Raw genomic sequence first — 17,047 nt, 5'->3', positions numbered from 1 at the left:
GAACCTTGCATTATGTAGCTGTAGTTCGGGTTCCTCTTTCCCACATGCATCACTTTGCACTTCCTCACATTAAACGCCAACTGCCATTTAGACGCCCAGTCTCTTAGTCTCGTAAGGTCCTCTTGTAATTTTTCACAATCCTCTTGCGATTTAACAACTTTGAATAACTTTGTGTTGTCAGCAAATGTAATTACCGCACTAGTTACTCCCATCTCTAGATCATTTATAAATATGTTAACAAGCAGCGGTCCCAGCACACACCCCTGGGGAATCCCACTATCTACCCCTCTCTATTGAAAATACTGACCATTTAACCCTACTCTCTGTTTTCTATCTTTTAACCAGTTTTTAATCCACAATAGAACACTACCTCCTATCCCATGACTCTCCAATTTCCTCTGGAGTCTTTCATGAGATACTTTGTCAAATGATATCAGGGAGCCTTTCTACATTCACATTTCAATCTTTCCAAATAGTGATTATCTTCCCATCAAACAAAATAAAAGGAACGCTGCATAGGGTAATTTTCTCCTTTTGATAAACTACAGTGCACACACACACACATGTACGCACAAAACCTTTTGTCTCATATTCCTCTTCATTGCAATTGAAACAGGATACTTGACATTATCCTCAGAGTCAGCTTTCCATTCTTAAATTTAAGTCTAGGGATTAGATACTTGGAGGGGCATCATCGAACGGGGCCGGCCATCTTTATGGGTGGCCATATCCGGGGCTGGCTTCGTGAATGGGCCGGCCATCTTTTTTATCGATAATACGATTGGGGCCGGCCAAATCTCAACATAAATGTTGAGATCGCTGGATTTGATATGGCCGGCTTCGTTTTTCGCCCATAATGGAAACCAAAGCCGGCCATCTCAGACCCGGCCAAATCCAAGCCACTTGGTTGTGGGAGGGGCCAGCATTTGTAGTGCACTGGTCCCCCTGACATGCCAGGACAGCAACCGGGCACCCTAGGGGGCACTGCAGTGGACTTCAAAAATAGCTCCCAGGTGCATAGCTCCCTTACCTTGTGTGCTGAGCCCCCCAAATCCCCCCTAAAACCCACTCACCACAACTGTACACCACTACCATAGCCCTTAGGGATGAAGGGGAGCACCTAGATATGGGTACAGTGGGTTTTGGGGGGGCGGTTGGAAAGCTCAATATTTACCACCACAAGTGTAACAGGTGGGGAGGGGGTGGGCCTGGGTCCACCTGCCTGAAGTGCACTGCACCCACTAAAACTGCTCCAGGGACCTGCATACTGCTGTCAGGGAGCTGGGTATGACATTTGAGGCTGGCATAGAGGCTGTCAAAAATATATATATTTTTTTTATTTTTTTTGGGTGGGAGGGGGTTGGTGACCACTGGGGGAGTAAGGGGAGGTCATCCCCGATTCCCTTCAGTGGTCATCTGGTCAGTTGGGGCTCCTTTCGAAGCTTGGTCGTGAAAAAAAGGGACCAAGTAAAGCCGGTGAAATGCTCGTCAAGGCCGGCTTTCTTTTTTCCATTATCGGGTGAAGCCGGCCATCTCGTGAGCATGCCCCATGTCCTGCCCCTGTCCCGCCTTCACTACCCTACCGACACGCCCCCTTGAAGTTTGGCCGGCTCCGCGACGGAAAGCAGTTGAAGCCGGACAAAATTGGCTTTCGATTATACTGGTTTGGCCGACTTTAGGAGATCGCCAGCTATCTCCTGATTTGTGTCGGAAGATGGCCGGCGATCTCTTTCGAAAATAAGCTGGATAGTAAACTCTAAACACAAAATCCCCCTTGCAGTAATATCTCTGGCCTAGGTACAGTGACAGTGAGGGCCCTGCTTGCTCCTCTTTCGGTTTAAAATTCTTTGACCTGAGCCACCACTTCATGGGGGGTACTGCAGAGTTCCCAGTCAAATGAACAATCCAAGTCCAATGCTATTTGCTAAATTTTCTTCCGTGGCCCATCCCAATACAACATTCCCAATCGGTAACTTTGGTCATCTGGTAGGGATGGGCTATCAAAGACCTAGTACTCCCTACACTCAGCGCTTTTATTGACTCTCAGGTCCAACCTCCATGGGCTGGTCCTTCCATTATTTTACCATGGGGCTGTCAGTAATAATTCCCAAACCTTAACCTTAGTGACTGCCCTGAAAATCTTAGGCATTTGGGGATGGGTGCTGGGGGTTCACAAATAGAAACAATTTAACAGTGGTGCAACAGGATAGGCAAAGCCTTATGCCTCGGTATTTCTACTATAAAGATTCCCATATGAGTTTTGTATCCTGTTGAGAGCTACATTTATAAACTGGACTTCTGAGCTTTGAGAAGAATGACGTTTTCTGTGACTAGTGTTTTAACTTGACATTTTGGTGTGAACATAAGAATAGCTATACTGGGTCAGACCAATGGTCCATCTGCAGCAACAGAACTCAAGGTAAGTAGGAATCTGGCAGGGGTTGCCATGTGAATGCTTCTGCTATGGCCTCCTGGAATGGAACCAAGACCAATAGTTTATTTTGCCAAGGCCAATTTTTGTCTGCCTTGAGCTGGATTTGAACCTGCAAGCTAGAAAGTAAAAAGCTTACACTTTTCATCTCCCCAATCTTCCCAGACCCCACCTCTGCTGCCTCCCTCCAATCTGTTCCCCTTGTCCCCATGGTCCTCCTTCAATCGCCCCTCAACTTCAGCAGTGCTCCAGACTCTTAGGTTGCTTAACCCGTCCTCATCCTCCCTCAATCCTTGGCCTGCTCACTTAGTTAGTCAGCTTTTCCTCCTTCTATCCCCTCTAATTCTTCCCCTCCTTAACTCTAGTTTGGCTTTGGGTATGTTCCCCTCCCCATGGAAGCATGCCCTAGTTCACCCATTGTTTAAAAAGCCCAGTTTGGACCCACCTCTCCCTGCCAATGCTTCATCATCTCCATGCTGCCCTTTTTCTAACAAATCATTGAGAAATTGGTCCTCTTTCAGTTAGAAGATTTTCTTGAGCACACTGTATTACATCCTTTTCAATAGGGTTTCCACTGCCAATACAGCACAGAGATTTTGCTTCTCTCATTCTATGACACCATTCGCATAGCCTTAGATTAACATCTTTCTGTCATTGTTGTCTCCCTTGATCTTTTATCGTCACTCTGTTCTGCTTCCCTATGTCCCCTCTCACTCCCTCCACTCTTCCAAAGTGAACCTTCTGATTATCCCTTCTCTCGCTTCCTTCAGACTGACAATTTCCTGAGAATCCTTTTTCAGTTTTGCCGGTCCCTCTATCAGGAATGCCTTGCCCTCCTATCTGCATCTGGAGCCATCGTTTGCCAAATTTAAAGCCCTGCTCAAGACACATTTGTTCTCTGAGGCTTCCAGTTGATCTGTACATCCTCTGCCCCTTCCCTTTTGTTTCTCTGCCCCCAGATTTTATTGAATTACAGATTGCACAGCAGCCATGTTTGAACCCCATGCGGTTTATCAAGAACCTGAAATAAATACATAATAAACTCAATATGTGAAACTCAACTCCCAAATCATGCAAGTTAAGTAGCTGCAGGGTACTGCTGCTTTCAAGATCAAGAACACCTTGAAGCATATTGTAAGACAAGTAGTGTAGCCTGACTCACTCTTCTTCAGTGCAAGCCACCCCATGCTGAAAGTACTTGGATGCTTTTATCCCTGGCTTGGATCAGGGTTTTCTAACATACCCAAAAATGTCTCCAAATGGGAGACTTTTGTACATAACATGACAAATGATCATTCTGAAATCAGGGTATATTGGAGACTCAATCCAATGCTTGCCTCAGCACTTGTAATGTCTTAAAGAGCTTCCTTCTAAAGTTCATAAAGAGATATACATAGATAACATATCGAGATGGGCTTGAAATTCTAGATCAGGCTTGACAATACAAAACTGATCCCAGTGCTAACCACTAGATAAGACCTAATTAGAGAATATGCCAATTACATTTTGAAACTCTGGATTACTGAACAGGTTCAGCCTTCCCTTCTACCCTTGACCTACTGTAGTTTATAGTTTATTAAAACTTACTATACCACCCAAACTTGCAGATCTGGGTGGTTTACAAACTAAACAACCTAAAGTAGGAAAGGAACTACAATATTGGACAGGAAAGAGTTAGTTCAACCATAGGGCAATCATGCTCCATCTAATTAGTAAAATTGAAAGAAAAGGGAGAAGGGAAAAAAGGAGAGGGAAGAAGGGAGAGAATAGAAATAACAGAAGGACAGTGAGGATGATGCAAGCCTTGGTGCACTTCAATTATGTGTTGTTAAATGCTTGGTGAAAGAGAAAGGTTTTTATGGCCAATTTAAAATTTTTAAAAAACAGTTCAGAATGTGTAGCGAGGGGAAGAGAGTTCCAGTAGAAAAGGGTTGTGAAAAAGAACGTGTGGTGTCTGGTGAATTCAAGCTGAGCAGATTTGGAATTTGGGAGCACCTTGGTAAAAGGATGCCCTAGGACTCCTTTTACCTTACCACAGCTTGAAAGGCCTTACCATCGGATGCCATCTTTACGCTGATGACTCTGAGATCTACATTTCCACCCCTGAAATCTCAACCTCAATCCTGTACAAAATTTCAGCATGCTTGTCTGACATTGCTACTTGGATGTCTCAACGCCATCTAAAGCTAAACATGACCAAAACTGAACTTCTCATTTTTCTCCCTAAACCCACCTCCCCTCTTCCCCCTTTCTCTATCTCTGTTAATGGCTCTCACATCCTCCTTGTCTCCTCGGCTTGTAACCTTGGAGTCATCTTTGATTCCTCTCTCTCCTTCTCTGCGCATATTCAACAGATCGCCAAAATCTGTCGTTTCTTTATCTACAACATTAGCACAATTCGCCCCTTCCTTTCTGAATACGCTACCAGAACCCTTATCCACACCCTTGTCACCTCTCGCTTGGACTATTGCAATTTACTTCTCACTGGTCTTCCACTCAGCCATCTCTCTCCTCTCCAATTTGTTCAAAATTCTGCGCCACGACTTATTTTCCGCCAGAACCGTTATACCCACACTAGCCCACTCCTCAAGTCACTTCACTGGCTCCCTGACGCTTCCGCATACAGTTTAAACTTCTCATGTTGACCTTTAAATGCATCCACTCTGCAGCCCCCACATTACCTCTCCACTCTCATCTCTCGCTACATTCTTCCCCCTGAACTCCGCTCACTGGACAAATCTCTCTTGTCGTCCCCCTTCTCCTCCACTGCTAACTCCAGGCTTTGCTCCTTTTCTCTTGCGGCACCTTATGCCTGGAATTGACTTCCTGGACCTATACGTCTAGCTCCATCTCTACCTGTTTTCAAATCTATGCTGAAAACCCACCTTTTCACTGCTGCTTTTTAGCTCCTAGCCACTACTTAATTGCCCTCCCCTTGTCCCTTCCTTCCTTCTCACCCATTACTTCCCTCATCCGTAACTGTCTTGTCTGTCTGTATTATTTAGATTGTAAGCTCTTTTGAGCAGGGACTGTATCTTTGTGTCAGGTGTTCAACGCTGTGTGCGTCTGGTAGCGCTATACAAATGCTAATAATAATAATAATGCTATGAGATGTCCCACAGTCAGTTTGCTAAAAGATAAATGTTATTTTTTTTTACAGAGGGTGTTCCTGGGGATGGAGAGTGGGCATTTTTATACTAATCAGTTAGCTTTGATGCGCTAAGAGGTCCTTTTACTAAGCCACGGAAAAAGTGGCCTGCGGTGGTGTGGGCATGTGTTTTTGGCACAAGCCAGGCCAGTTTTTACTGCATCTGGGAAAAAAGGGCTTTTTTTCCAATGGGTTGGGAAAAGGGCCTGCGGTAAAATTGAAACCTGCTTGCACCTATTTATGGCCTGAGCCCTTAACGTCACCCATTGAGCTAGTGGTAAGTGCTCATGTGCTACACACGCGGTAACCAGTTGGCACGCGCCAACTGCTGATTAACACTGGAAATGCCGTGTGTGGTAGGAAATCAAACAATAATTTGTCCTGGTGGTATGGGCGCATGTCAAGTCTGAAATTACCACCATGGAGCATGCTAGCCTGGTGGTAGTCTCATTTTGGCACACATTGCACGCATGTAGAACCTCCCACACCTTTGTAAAAGGGCCCCTAGGTGATCAGTGCATGATTAGTTATGTAAGCCCCGCCTACAAAATAGGTCATGTGTTAAGGGCTCACGTGCTCATCTTTTTTAATGACCATGCCCTAATAACATTAGTGCCTGGCCATTGATGCCGTAAATTTGAAATCTGACATTTATAGAGCGTAGAAGTCAGGTAGGACAGTGTGGAATAGTTAGATATGCAAAATAATGAGGAAGGCCAAGTCTATGGGCCTTGAATGTGGGTGAGAGCAAATTTTGCCTTTTATTACCAAGGTCGACAACTGGTTTATATGACTATAGTGACACAAATACACTAATGTATTTGAACTGTTTAGTGGAAGTTATTGTAAAGGTGTTATGGCCTAGAGTGTCCTGTTGATCATTACCTATAATATTTGAAAAACCACACAATGACAGATTTCTACACCTTCAATCTATGTTAAGAACTTAATTCAAAAAACCCAGAGAATTTGTGCAGGGGCTAGAAAGGTCTGTGTGTGGTACATTACCTCTTGGTATGTTATCCATTCATAGGGCATATTTTTCTTCCTAGAACCTAAGCAGGGAGAATTTCCTGCAAACGAACAAAAGTTTGTTTGTAAGAGGCAGACAGTACACAATGGATTTTTGTCAGCTATGGCAAGTATTTTGCAACTCTGTATTAATTAAGGTCCCACCAAACTAGACCACTGATATCACTGAAGAATTCTAAAAAATGAAAGAGCTCACACAGAAGGCTACTTACTTGATATCTTCAGTCCCCTCTGGAAACCATCATACACTGTTCTCACATCATAGTAGTAGTACACCAATGGCTCATTGTCAGTTTGAATGGCAGATCTGCGAGCACGCTGGCCATCCTGTCACAAAAGCCATTATGGAAATGTCCAATTTAGAACATTTTTAAAATGCAAGTTCACTTCAAAACCAAGTGACATAACCACATTGCAAACAATTATATATATATTCTGTAGCAATTCTTCCCAATTCTCATGCTGCTTCCAGGTCTAAGTATTAGCATCATCTGCTATGTTAGATATTTCAGAACTATAGGAGGGGGTGTTAAGCAGACTGTAGGGAAGAGGTAGGCAACTTTATACAAAGAGGGCTGAATGAATGAATGCCAGTACTATGCCTGGAACTAGAAAGGCAGAGCTCTATAGAACATCTATAATAAGTAAAAATGTAACTAATTGATGGAAACAAACGACTAGAGTGGCTATTTTGTAAATAATAATTCATCCTAAATGCCAATTAACAATTGTACCTATGCAAATGTATTCATTAAGCCTTAATTGCTTTTTTGCTAAAGTATCTTGATTTGTAGTTTTAATATTCCTAATTGTTCAAGTTAATCTTCCATGAACAAAGTTAACCTAATACCTTTCAATTCTTATTATAAGACAAACTTTCCTTCCTGTAACCAAATTCACTTTGTATCCTCTACCTTAACTATGTATTTCTCTGCTCCGGAACTGGTATTCACCATTTACGGATCTATGTAAGCCACATTGAGCCTGCAAATAGGTGGGAAAATGTGGGATACAAATGTCAAAAATAAATAAATAAATAAATTCATTTGCAAATTACAATATTTAAAATTGGCAAAACTATGGTTAATGTTTTCCAGTGTTCCCATAGGCTGCATAAAATTCAATAGTAAGCCACATTTTGCCCAAGGGTTGCAGGTTGCACAATCCTGTCGTAGGGGGATCTGTCCTGTCAGACAATGCTAATCCTACCTGAAGCACTACCCTGCCAATGGAGGATAAAGTAGTACTGTAGCTGCTTCCAAGCAGGAACAGTTTAGAAGCCATCTCTTTTACCAGCCACACATGCTTGAGGTAGTACTAGAGATCCTCAAACTTTGCTACTCAACATCCAGACAGTTGAATTATCTATTAATATCTAGGTAGTCTTAGATAAATCTTCAGAATATGGTTCAGTGAACTTTGCTACCCATGCCATGTTGAAGACTCAGGAAATAGGGTTGCCAGTTGACTCCAGATTTGTCCAACAGGGTTGATCCAGTCCTGTTTTATCCCATTGCATGCAGGGATTTGCAGTTCTGATTTTCAAACTGGCTTCCGTAAGAAAAGCACGACAAGTCCATGCACACAGTGGGGTAAATCTAAAACCATCAACCCTGTTGGACAAATCTGGAACCAACTGGCAATCCTCCTTTGAAAGCAGAGCTCACAGCCCTGCCAGCCAGGGAACAAGTTCTAAATGGTACACTGTACTGCCCCAGAATCACTGGGGTGGTCAGAACATTTCTTGTTCAGGAAAATCCAGTTTAGAATGGATGGGGGATGGGATTTGATATACCACCTTCCTGTTGATACAGTCAAAGTGGTTTACATATTATGTACAGGTACTTATTTTGTGCCTGGGGCAATGAAGGGTTAAGTGAGTTGCCCAGAGTCACAAGGAGCAAGAACAGATTTTAAAGACAGTTCTTGAGTAGAGAGGTGTGGTAGCCGTGTTACACTTTTAAAGGTAATCAATAGAAATAAAACAAAATAAAACATGGACAAGAAAATAAGATGATACCTTTTTTTATTGGACATAACTTAATACATTTCTTGATTAGCATTCGAAGGTTGCCCTTCTTCGTCAGATCGGAAATAAGCAAATGTTGGTAGATGACAGTATATATAAGTGATGTCAAACTATGTCACTGTATATTACTTCTCATATATAATTCTTCTTATGTTAGACCTCAGAGGTGTTGTTGATGTGAATTTCCACTTTGATGTTATAAAACATCCAGAAATCAAACTTATATGCCTCTCGTCATTGGTCAAACTTCAATTTTTAACTTTTTTATATAGAAAAAAATTCCTTTATACTTAGCTTTAAATAGAGCTTCAAATCATCGAGCTTTCTACCACTCCAAGGGCTCACATCAATTTTTTAACTTTTTACGTAGAAAGATTCCTTTGTACTTAGCTTAAAATGAAGCTTCAAATCATTGAGCATTCTATCGCTCCTCGGATTCACACCCAAATCGTTGAGCTTTCTACCACTCGAAGGGCTCACATCGACACGTGTTTCGCCATCAGGCTTTTTCAAGACTGTATGCCCCTAGGAAAATAATTATAATATTTAACTTAATATATTGCATTTTATGTATATCATACCCATTCAACAACGGATCTATTACCTTACTCTCTCATATCTGAGTAGGTTTTCCTTAATCGCAAGCCTCCAATATGGCCGCGGCATTTTTTTCTTTATTTAAATACAATCAGGTGACTCGACCAACCAATCACAGTTACTTTCAATGACGACATCACTATAGCAATGTTTGCCATTCAATTTCCTTATTCAATCCATAAGGCTCAACTGATTTTAATTTAAATATCCAATTCTGTTCTTTATAATTTAAAATGGATTCTATGTTACCCCCCAATTCGTTAGGTATAACTATATCAATAATTCTCCATCTCAAATCATTATATGTATGTTGTTTTTCCATCCAATGATGGACAATAGGAGCTTCAATTGACTGTGTATTAATTTTAGACTTATGTTCATTTAATCTGATTCTTATAGGTCTACTGCTTCTCCCAACGTATATTTTATCACACGGACACTGAATAATGTAAACTGCATGTCTCGTGTTGCAATCAGTTTTATGTCGCGCTTTGATCTTGTATTTATTCATAGGGGATATCCAACAATCGCCTATTATAGATAATGAGCACCATTGACATGTGCCGCAACTTCCATGGCCAATGTCATTGGATGTGTTCCTACAGGTAAATTGATGTTTAACAAGTTCTCCCACATTCTTCCCCCTTTGTAGGGCTGTGATCGGATGTTCCTTAAACTTCTCATTTAGTTGTAAAACATGCCAATGTCTATGTATGGCTTCAGTCAATGCTCCCGAAGCTTGAGAATAAGGCAATACAATTACAGGTTTATCATTATTACTGGGGCGCTTATATTGTAGCAACAGAGCTCTATTTGCATATTTAGCGCGTAAATATGCTTTTCTGATTATTTTTTTAGGATAGCCACGGGCTGTAAATCGTTGAGTCAAGATCAAAGCTTGTTGTTTGAATTCTTCATTTGTTGAACAAATTCTTCGTAAACGGAGAAACTGACTAATAGGCAGACTTGCCTTCAATTTGGTGGGATGATAACTATGAAAGTTTAAATAATTATTACGATCAGTCTTTTTCTTATATAGGGTTGTGCAAAAACCAGCTGATGTTATATTAATTTTAATGTCCAAAAAGTTCATGGTGTGACTTGAGAAATGCAGCTCAAAAGATAGATTCTGATCCAAATGATTCATCCAACCATGAAATGTCTTTAATTCATCCTCTGATCCAACCCAAGATTAAAAAATACCGTAGGGATGAGCGCGACTATACACAAGATAAAGTATACACATGGATTAATAAAGACAAGAAATTTACAACGGGTAAGGCGGATTTTGATGGGTCCACAGGTGACTCGGGAAGTAGCTCTGGTGAAGAAATTACTCAACAGGGAAATAGGGGTCAGAATTTCCCTTTTCCCAGGGGACAAAGAGGAAGGGGCCAATACCGAGGCAGATACCAATCGAATCAAGATTCAGGAGGCACGAGGTACAACACACGTCAAAAAAAAGTAATGATTCAGGAATCATAAATATTTCTCAACAACAGCTAACTGATAATCAACAAGAAGTTTTAAATCTTGGTTTAGGGTTTGTCCCTAGTCAACCATATGATGCTTTTAAAACAAGGTTAGCCTTAAAACGGTTTATACGGAAATTACAACTAAGAGATTATTTTGATACTAAATCTATGCATGTAGATATATCTATAGTGAAATCTAAATCTCGTTGGATACCTCCTGGCAATTTGAATCCTCAAATAACAGTGTTTCAAGCTTTGGTTGAAAAAGACCTTGAGGCAATTGAAAATAGAATGAGTCGACAACGGGTTAAATCTAATTTATCATCCTGCCAACGTATGGCGCTCCAACAAATTAAATCCCAGGAAGACCTTATCATTACACGAGCGGATAAAGGTGGAGCAACCGTTGTTCAACATTTAAATCAGTATGTCTTTGAAGCGGACAAACATTTATCGGATAAGAAATATTACCGTCGATTGTCAAAAGACCCTACAGTTGAACTTCAATCACAAATTAAAGAATTGGTATTCACAGCTCATCGAATTAGATGTCTTACTTTAAAAGAAAAATTGTTTTTGACACCTAAATATCCAAAGATACCGAATATCTATTTCTTACCTAAAATACACAAAGATATTACACATCCTCCTATACGTCCGATTGTATCAACACGTGATTCTGTTTTAGAACCGTTATCAATACTGCTTGATCGATGTTTACAACCTTTTGTATATGATATTAAATCTTACATACAAGACACCACTCAGATGTTAAACACTATTCAGGACTTTCAATTACCTTCGGAGAAAGTTATTATGGCCACTTTAGATGTATCGGCTTTATATACAAATATTCCTCAGGAGTCAGCCTTGACGCTTATTGAATCTGTCTTAAATAGGAGAATTATGCCAGCACGAATACCCACATATCTATTGATGGAGATGGCTACTTTGGTGGTACAAAAGAACTATTTTTATTTTAATAGCACTTTTTTTGAACAAGTTCATGGGGTAGCCATGGGAGCTACAACAGCCCCAGCAATAGCAACATTATATATGGCGAATTTTGAGGAGACTCAATTATACACGAGTAATTGGTTCAAGAAAATAAAACTATGGAAACGTTATTTGGACGATATCTTCTTCATATGGGTTGGATCAGAGGATGAATTAAAGACATTTCATGGTTGGATGAATCATTTGGATCAGAATCTATCTTTTGAGCTGCATTTCTCAAGTCACACCATGAACTTTTTGGACATTAAAATTAATATAACATCAGCTGGTTTTTGCACAACCCTATATAAGAAAAAGACTGATCGTAATAATTATTTAAACATTCATAGTTATCATCCCACCAAATTGAAGGCAAGTCTGCCTATTAGTCAGTTTCTCCGTTTACGAAGAATTTGTTCAACAAATGAAGAATTCAAACAACAAGCTTTGATCTTGACTCAACGATTTACAGCCCGTGGCTATCCTAAAAAAATAATCAGAAAAGCATATTTACGCGCTAAATATGCAAATAGAGCTCTGTTGCTACAATATAAGCGCCCCAGTAATAATGATAAACCTGTAATTGTATTGCCTTATTCTCAAGCTTCGGGAGCATTGACTGAAGCCATACATAGACATTGGCATGCTTTACAACTAAATGAGAAGTTTAAGGAACATCCGATCACAGCCCTACAAAGGGGGAAGAATGTGGGAGAACTTGTTAAACATCAATTTACCTGTAGGAACACATCCAATGACATTGGCCATGGAAGTTGCGGCACATGTCAATGGTGCTCATTATCTATAATAGGCGATTGTTGGATATCCCCTATGAATAAATACAAGATCAAAGCGTGACATAAAACTGATTGCAACACGAGACATGCAGTTTACATTATTCAGTGTCCGTGTGATAAAATATACGTTGGGAGAAGCAGTAGACCTATAAGAATCAGATTAAATGAACATAAGTCTAAAATTAATACACAGTCAATTGAAGCTCCTATTGTCCATCATTGGATGGAAAAACAACATACATATAATGATTTGAGATGGAGAATTATTGATATAGTTATACCTAACGAATTGGGGGGTAACATAGAATCCATTTTAAATTATAAAGAACAGAATTGGATATTTAAATTAAAATCAGTCGAGCCTTATGGATTGAATAAGGAAATTGAATGGCAAACATTGCTATAGTGATGTCGTCATTGAAAGTAACTGTGATTGGTTGGTCGAGTCACCTGATTGTATTTAAATAAAGAAAAAAATGCCGCGGCCATATTGGAGGCTTGCGATTAAGGAAAACCTACTCAGATATGAGAGAGTAAGGTAACAGATCCGTTGTTGAATGGGTATGATATACATAAAATGCAATATATTAAGTTAAATATCATAATTATTTTCCTAGGGGCATACAGTCTTGAAAAAGCCTGATGGCGAAACACGTGTCGATGTGAGCCCTTCGAGTGGTAGAAAGCTCAACGATTTGGGTGTGAACCCGAGGAGCGATAGAATGCTCAATGATTTGAATCTTCATTTTAAGCTAAGTACAAAGGAATCTTTCTACGTAAAAAGTTAAAAAATTGATGTGAGCCCTTGGAGTGGTAGAAAGCTCGATGATTTGAAGCTCTATTTAAAGCTAAGTATAAAGGAATTTTTTTCTATATAAAAAAGTTAAAAATTGAAGTTTGACCAATGACGAGAGGCATATAAGTTTGATTTCTGGATGTTTTATAACATCAAAGTGGAAATTCACATCAACAACACCTCTGAGGTCTAACATAAGAAGAATTATATATGAGAAGTAATATACAGTGACATAGTTTGACATTGATTATTGAATCGTGAGAGTGCTGTATATACATATATATCATAGTGGGCAATTTTGATATCAGTATATATAAGTGAAACATCAAAGCATTCCAGTGACAGTCTAACAGGATGGGGGTGGATAGGTGAGAGACAGGAAGAGGGAGATATGCATAGAGACAGGAGGGTGACAAAGCAGTACAATTTTATGGTTTACTAGTAAAAAATGCCCGTTTCTTAAGGGAAGGAAACGGGCGCTAGCAAGGCCATCCCCCACCCTCCCTCACTGTTCCAGACTTTGCCCTCCCTCTGTTTTCACCCCCCCTCCATGTTACGGACCCCTGTACCCCCTTCCGCGACCCTGTCGACCCCCCTTCTTGGCGAAAACCGTCCCCCGCCGCCGTGGAGTACCTGTGCTGACGGGGGACCCCAACCCCCGTCAGCCAAAGTCCTGTGCTGGCCTTCGCAGCATTGCTTCCTCAATGATCTTCTGTTGAAGTTCATCTGCGTGCATCTGACGTCAGACGCACGCAGAGGAACCTGAACAGAAGATCATTGAAGAAGCAACGCTGCGAAGGCCAGCACAGGACTTCTGCTGACGGGGGTTGGGGTCCCCCGTCAGCACAGGTACTGGACGGTGGCAGGGGATGGTTGTCGGTGGGAAGGGGGGGTTGACAGGGTCGCGGAAGGGGGGGTACAGGGGGCCGTAACGCGGTGGGGGTGTTGAAATCGGAGGGAGGGCGGAGTGTGGAACTCGGTGGGAGGTGCGTGAGGGGACACGGGGTGTTCATGCTCGTCGGGTAGGGGGGCGGGTTGGTGATGCAGTGAGGGGGGGGGGGTCTGTGTTGCCCCGCTCCCTGCCACTTGCTCTGAAGTGGCAGGGAGCGGCGCACTGACAGCTGATTCCCAGGCAGGTGGAGGAGTAGGGAAACACGCTTTGCGTGTTTCCCTACTCCTCCCCTTGCTTTGGAATCAGCTGTCACTGACGTCACTGATGTCAGTGCGTGCCTGCCTAGCAGTCCACCTCTGAGGGAGGCACAGTCCCAGGCACATTAGAACGTTGGAGGTGAGAATTATTATATAGGATAATGTGCTAGAAAACCCAGATCTTTGTTAAGTCCTGTCTGGTGGGTGTCAAAATATTTAATCATTCTGACGACAAAGGTCTTATGTTCCTGTATTGTTTTAAAGTTCCCTTTTAAGATTCTTACTATGAAGTTACTTGTACAGTGATCTGGTTTTGTAAAGTGCTGCCCCACAGGCATGCCGTCTTTATTGGTACTGGCATTTTTCATATGGTGTCTATGTAAATTAAATCTCTTCTTTAACATCTGACTGGTTTCTCCAATGTAGCAGCCTTCATTGCATTTTTTACACTGAATGATATATACCACATTGGAAGATGAGCACGTGAAAGATTCCTTAATGTTGAATATTTTTCCTTTGTGAATGACCGTGGAGTCCTGTGAAATGTTTTGGCATAATTTGCAGCTGGATATATTGCAAGGATGTGTGCCATTCTTTTCTTTTTGAGTCTGTGTTGGGAGCTTGCTTTTAATTAGTTTGTGTTTTAAGTTGGGTGGCTGTCGGAAGGCCAGCACTGGTGGGGATGGGAATATCTCTTTCAGTAATTCATCCTCCTGGAGTACAGGCTGCAGATCTTTTATGATTTTTCTTTATTTTTCCAGCTCTGGGTTGTATGTCACTATAAGGGGGATTCTGTCTGTGGCTTTTTTTTCTTTGTACTGTAGCAGATTTTCCCTGGGTGTTTTGAGGGAGAAGGCAATATTCTTGGAGATTATTTTGGGGTTGTAGTCTTTCTGTTTGAAGGATGCAGTCAGGATTTCAAGGTGTCTGTCTCTGTCCCCTGGGTCAGAGCAGATATGGTGGTATCTTGTAGCTTGGCTGTGAATAATGGATTTTTTTGTATGTGAAGGGTGGAAGCTGCATTTGTCTGTGGGTTTCCTGTAAATGGATGTTTGTATGTAGCCATTGCTGATTGATACTGTGGTGTCCAAAAAATTGACTTTTTCTGGGGAGTAGTCAATTTTGAATCTGATTGTAGGATGGTATGTATTAAAAGAACTATAAAATTGTTTCAGAGTTTCTTCCCCCTCAGTCCAAATCATAAAGATGTCATCGATGTACCGGTAGTATTTTAGGGGTTTGGTCTGGTATGTATTCAGAAATGTCTCTTCCAGCTCAGCCATAAAGAAGTTGGCATATTGGGGTGCTGTCCTGGTGCCCATCGCAGTGCCCATTATTTGTAGATAGATATCATTGTTAAAGACAGTTCTTGAAATTCAAACCACCTCATAAGTTAACACTTACTCCTTCATAGCACTAACTATACCTGCAGGGCATAGTTGAACTCAGGAGGCTTCAGAATAAGCATTTCAGTATTTATGTGGTATTAGTCCAAGTTATGGCACAAAGCAAATGCTACTGATAGATTAAGCAGGCAGGGAAAAGTAAAAAAGTGATTTAGAAGGTTCTGAACAGCACAAAAGTTATGCTGAAGGGATTGAGAAACCTTTGTCCTGCCTTTCTTCCAGCCTACATAAGACATACATAAGATTCTATGTTTAAATATCTTTATTTAGTATAAACTCAGGAAACTAATATTAAGGTAAGCAAAAAGAATTATTTCTCAGGAAGAAAAAGCCTCAAGAAGCTCCTCTTCTGCTAGTTATAGCAAGAGGAGGGCTAGGACTTCTTCATCATGGGCAAAAAACCTCCTGGTAAAAGTCACTCGCCTTCATACAGCAATAATTTCAAAAGGCACTTAACATTAAGAAGCACACAACTCTTCTGTCTTCTACTGTGTCAACTTTTACACAGCTATAATATCAAAAAAGTACTTAGCTCAAGGAAGCGTGCTTCTTGTAGGTATTCCTCTGTTATCCTGACCGTGGTCTGACCGTGGTCAACGTTGGCCCCCGTTCCGCCACTGCTGCTTCAGAACCACCGGTCAATTAATATTCCGTTCAACATGCCTTCCTGCATCCGTCGGCATATTGAACGGTGGTTCTGAAGCATGTACACATGTGTTAACTTTTTAAGGTGTGTTTCAAAAGAAAGACATGAGAATTATTTACCTTAATTTCCACAGACTGCATGGTTACATCATACGCTGCCTTCAATGTTTTGGGTCATGTGGCATACCAAAATGCGAAGGCTGCAACAGCACCAATGCCCATCAATGTGTTGACTGGAAAATTATGCCCATATTGGTGAACATCGTCAAATTCTGGAAGTTTCAGATTTTTCAAAACGTCCTGAGAGTCCAGATTCATCACGCCTTATGGAAAAAGATCTAAGGAAAAAAAATATTGAGCCTATCACTCATTCAAAAGAGACTGTTTAGGAGCATTTTTAATACTTTCTCCTGAACATTTGTTTTGTTTATGAATGGTATGATTACTTCTTGTACTGGGGTATGTTTCTTGCTATACACCAGTCTACTACTATTACCTCCTGGGTGCTTTAACCCCACACACAGTGACATGAAACTTACATGTCTT

General features: G+C 41.1%; 1 protein-coding gene across 1 annotated transcript in view; it reads right to left on the bottom strand.

The window, feature by feature from the left end:
- Positions 1 to 16,819, bottom strand: part of LOC115462200 (long-chain-fatty-acid--CoA ligase 1-like) — a 146,332-nt gene extending 129,513 nt beyond the window's left edge. The window contains 4 exon segments of the mRNA XM_030192216.1: positions 6,588 to 6,652; positions 6,824 to 6,938; positions 9,157 to 9,165; positions 16,622 to 16,819. Of these exon segments, the coding sequence (XP_030048076.1) occupies positions 6,588 to 6,652; positions 6,824 to 6,938; positions 9,157 to 9,165; positions 16,622 to 16,819 (387 nt within the window).
- Positions 16,820 to 17,047: the final 228 nt, after the last annotated feature.

This window comes from Microcaecilia unicolor, chromosome 2 (assembly GCF_901765095.1).
Source record: "Microcaecilia unicolor chromosome 2, aMicUni1.1, whole genome shotgun sequence".
Classification (NCBI taxonomy): Eukaryota; Metazoa; Chordata; class Amphibia; order Gymnophiona; family Siphonopidae; genus Microcaecilia; species Microcaecilia unicolor.
Note: the sequence above shows the minus strand (reverse complement) of the source record. Positions and strands in the feature narration are given on the sequence as shown.